Source organism: Fukomys damarensis, unplaced genomic scaffold (assembly GCF_012274545.1).
Source record: "Fukomys damarensis isolate Sample0158 unplaced genomic scaffold, DMR_v1.0_HiC HiC_scaffold_37, whole genome shotgun sequence".
NCBI classification, from domain to species: domain Eukaryota; kingdom Metazoa; phylum Chordata; class Mammalia; order Rodentia; family Bathyergidae; genus Fukomys; species Fukomys damarensis.
This window is the reverse complement of record NW_022900949.1, coordinates 2,968,630-2,970,868: the sequence shown is the minus strand read 5'-3', so window position 1 is coordinate 2,970,868 and position 2,239 is coordinate 2,968,630. Positions and strand designations below refer to the sequence as shown.

The 2,239-nt window shown below is 57.7% G+C and overlaps 1 protein-coding gene across 1 annotated transcript in view; it reads right to left on the bottom strand.

The window, feature by feature from the left end:
• The window catches only part of Camsap3 (calmodulin regulated spectrin associated protein family member 3), a 10,552-nt gene extending 9,122 nt beyond the window's left edge, over positions 1-1,430 (bottom strand). Inside the window, exons 1-2 of the mRNA XM_033759415.1 lie at positions 1,203-1,430; positions 117-386 (exon numbers count right to left, since the gene is read on the bottom strand). Coding sequence (XP_033615306.1) covers positions 117-386; positions 1,203-1,389 — 457 coding nt within the window. The 5' untranslated portion in view covers positions 1,390-1,430. The remainder of the gene's footprint in view (positions 1-116; positions 387-1,202) is intronic.
• Between the last annotated feature and the right edge of the window lie 809 nt (positions 1,431-2,239).

The window sequence follows — 2,239 nt, the reverse complement described above, 5'->3', positions numbered from 1 at the left end:
AGGGGCTAGGTGTAATTGACAGGGTCCATTTGGGGGAGGATCTAAACTTGCTGGGTGGGGCCTCATGGTTAGGGCTCAGGGGGAGGAGCCAGGTATAGTGGGCAGGGCTTAATGGGAAGGGGCGGGGCCTACCATGAGAACGGGCTGGTGTCTCAGGTCTGCCTCACGCACAGGGCGATCGGGTAGCGAGGGCACCGTGCCCCTGCGAGACAACAGGGCCAGCAGAGCGGAGGGATTGGGTGGGGCCTCAAGCTGCGGCAGCGCCTGGCGCCAGGCCCGGCAATAGAGTTCGGCGGAGAGCAGCAGGCGGGTGACTGGGGGCTTCACGTGCTCCTGCGCGTACTGGTCGGTGTAGAAGGGCTCCCACAGCTCCGGGGGCACATGCTCTGCGCACAGGGGACAGCCGGTCAGGGCTGCCCCCGGCGACACCGCCGGCGTTAGGGGCAGGGCTGGACTGGGAAGAAGACTAGGTGGACAGTTTGCCAGAGGACGGGGCAACGTCCCAGACAAAGGGGGCTTCAGATGCAAAGGCCAGGGGCTAGAAGAGAACACAGTATCCTAGGGAGCCCCAAGACTGGCTAGGCAGAATCCTGTAGGCTTCAGGCAATGGCAGAAGCAACCACAATCACACCCCCACCACACGCCCCCACCCCCACCAGTCCTAGGACACTGCTGGTAACTGTGTTACAGATGAGAAACGACTTTGCAGAAGAGGCACAGAGAGGGTTAGTAAACTGCCCAAGGTCACACAGCTCTCAATGGCGGAACTAAGATTCCAACCTAGGCCTTAAGCAAGGTGTACACCCTTGGGGACCTCCTGATGGCAGAGGACCCAAAAGGCTGGGGCTTAGGGAGCTGTGAGGTCCTGCACTGAGGCAGCCACGTGAATCCGATCTGGAGGCGGGACTCCAAGCGGGACGGAAAAGGGTGCCACGGAATGTCGGGAAGAGGTAGGGGTGAGGTAACAGGTCACAAGATTGCCTCTTCAAGCAGGCTCCAAGAGAGCCCTCCACACAGCACCCGGAGATCCTTGACCTAAGTCCAGCCTTGCCTCCTTTCCCACCTGAAAACCACTCTGCCCTCCCCACCTGGTGTAGGGCCGCACCCTCACCCGGCGCTTCTCAGCTAAAGGAGGAGAGATTTCTGACCTCCCCTCTCTCCTCCTCCCGCCCGCTCCCCGCCTCTGCCTCAACCTCCCTGACCTGGCCGCCCCCTCTCTTTCCCAGCTTCCTCAGAGCCATCGGTGTCGGCCAATTCACAGCCACTGCACATCCGGGCCTGCACTGGCCTGGGCTTCCTGCCCAGTGTCTCCTTCCAGAAATCTTTTTCTCCCCGGCATCTCCAGGGAAATGGACCTGCCCCACCCGCCAGGACGGCACCCAGGGCCATCTGAGGGCTGCTGTCACCAGGGCAGGACAGAGTCCCCCGCCCTCCTCCCCTACCGTCCTCCTTCACACTCAGTCGTGGGTTTCAACTTCCTGACGCCTTCCAAACCCGCTATACTACCGCTATACTATCGCTCAATCTGCGGGGGACTCAGCTGTAGGCCTCTCCTGTCTCTACCAACAAAGTAACAAGTTTCTTTCCCTCCGACTTCTCAGGACCTTCAAGATAAAACACAGTGAGCTTAGAGGAGCACTTATTCCTTGCCAGTTTCTTCCAGTTGGTCGCCAAGGGTCTTTGGGTCTCTAAGGGTCTTTGGGTAATTCACCCTATTGGGGGGATCCTGCCTTGTGTGTTGCAGGGTGCAAGCAAAATCCGTGGTCCCTACTCACTAAACAGCAGTAGCACATCCTCCTGAGCAGAAACAACAAAACATGGGCCGGGGATTTAGCTCAGTGGTTCTGCCACCTGCCTCACCTAAGCGAAAGGTCCCAAGCTCAATCCCCAGTGCCAAAAATAGATAAATAACAAAACGTCCCCAGACACTGCCAGAAATCTCCTGAAGACAGCACTGCCACCAGCAAGAACCGCTATCTTACAGAGCAGAGCTGTCCAGTAGAAATAAGGGGTGGGATTAAAAGGTAAAACGAATGTTGCTGGGTGTGGCTCACACCCATGATCCCAGCACTCAAGAGACAGAGGCAAGAAGACTGCTCTGAGTTTGAGGCCAGCCTGGGTGACACAATTCAAGGCCACTTTGAACTGTGAGACTGTCCTTCATGCCTGGTGTTAACTGAGCTGTCGTGGCTGCCTCAATGTTGTGAAGTGTTTCAAAATGTTAGCTGGGATCGCTGTG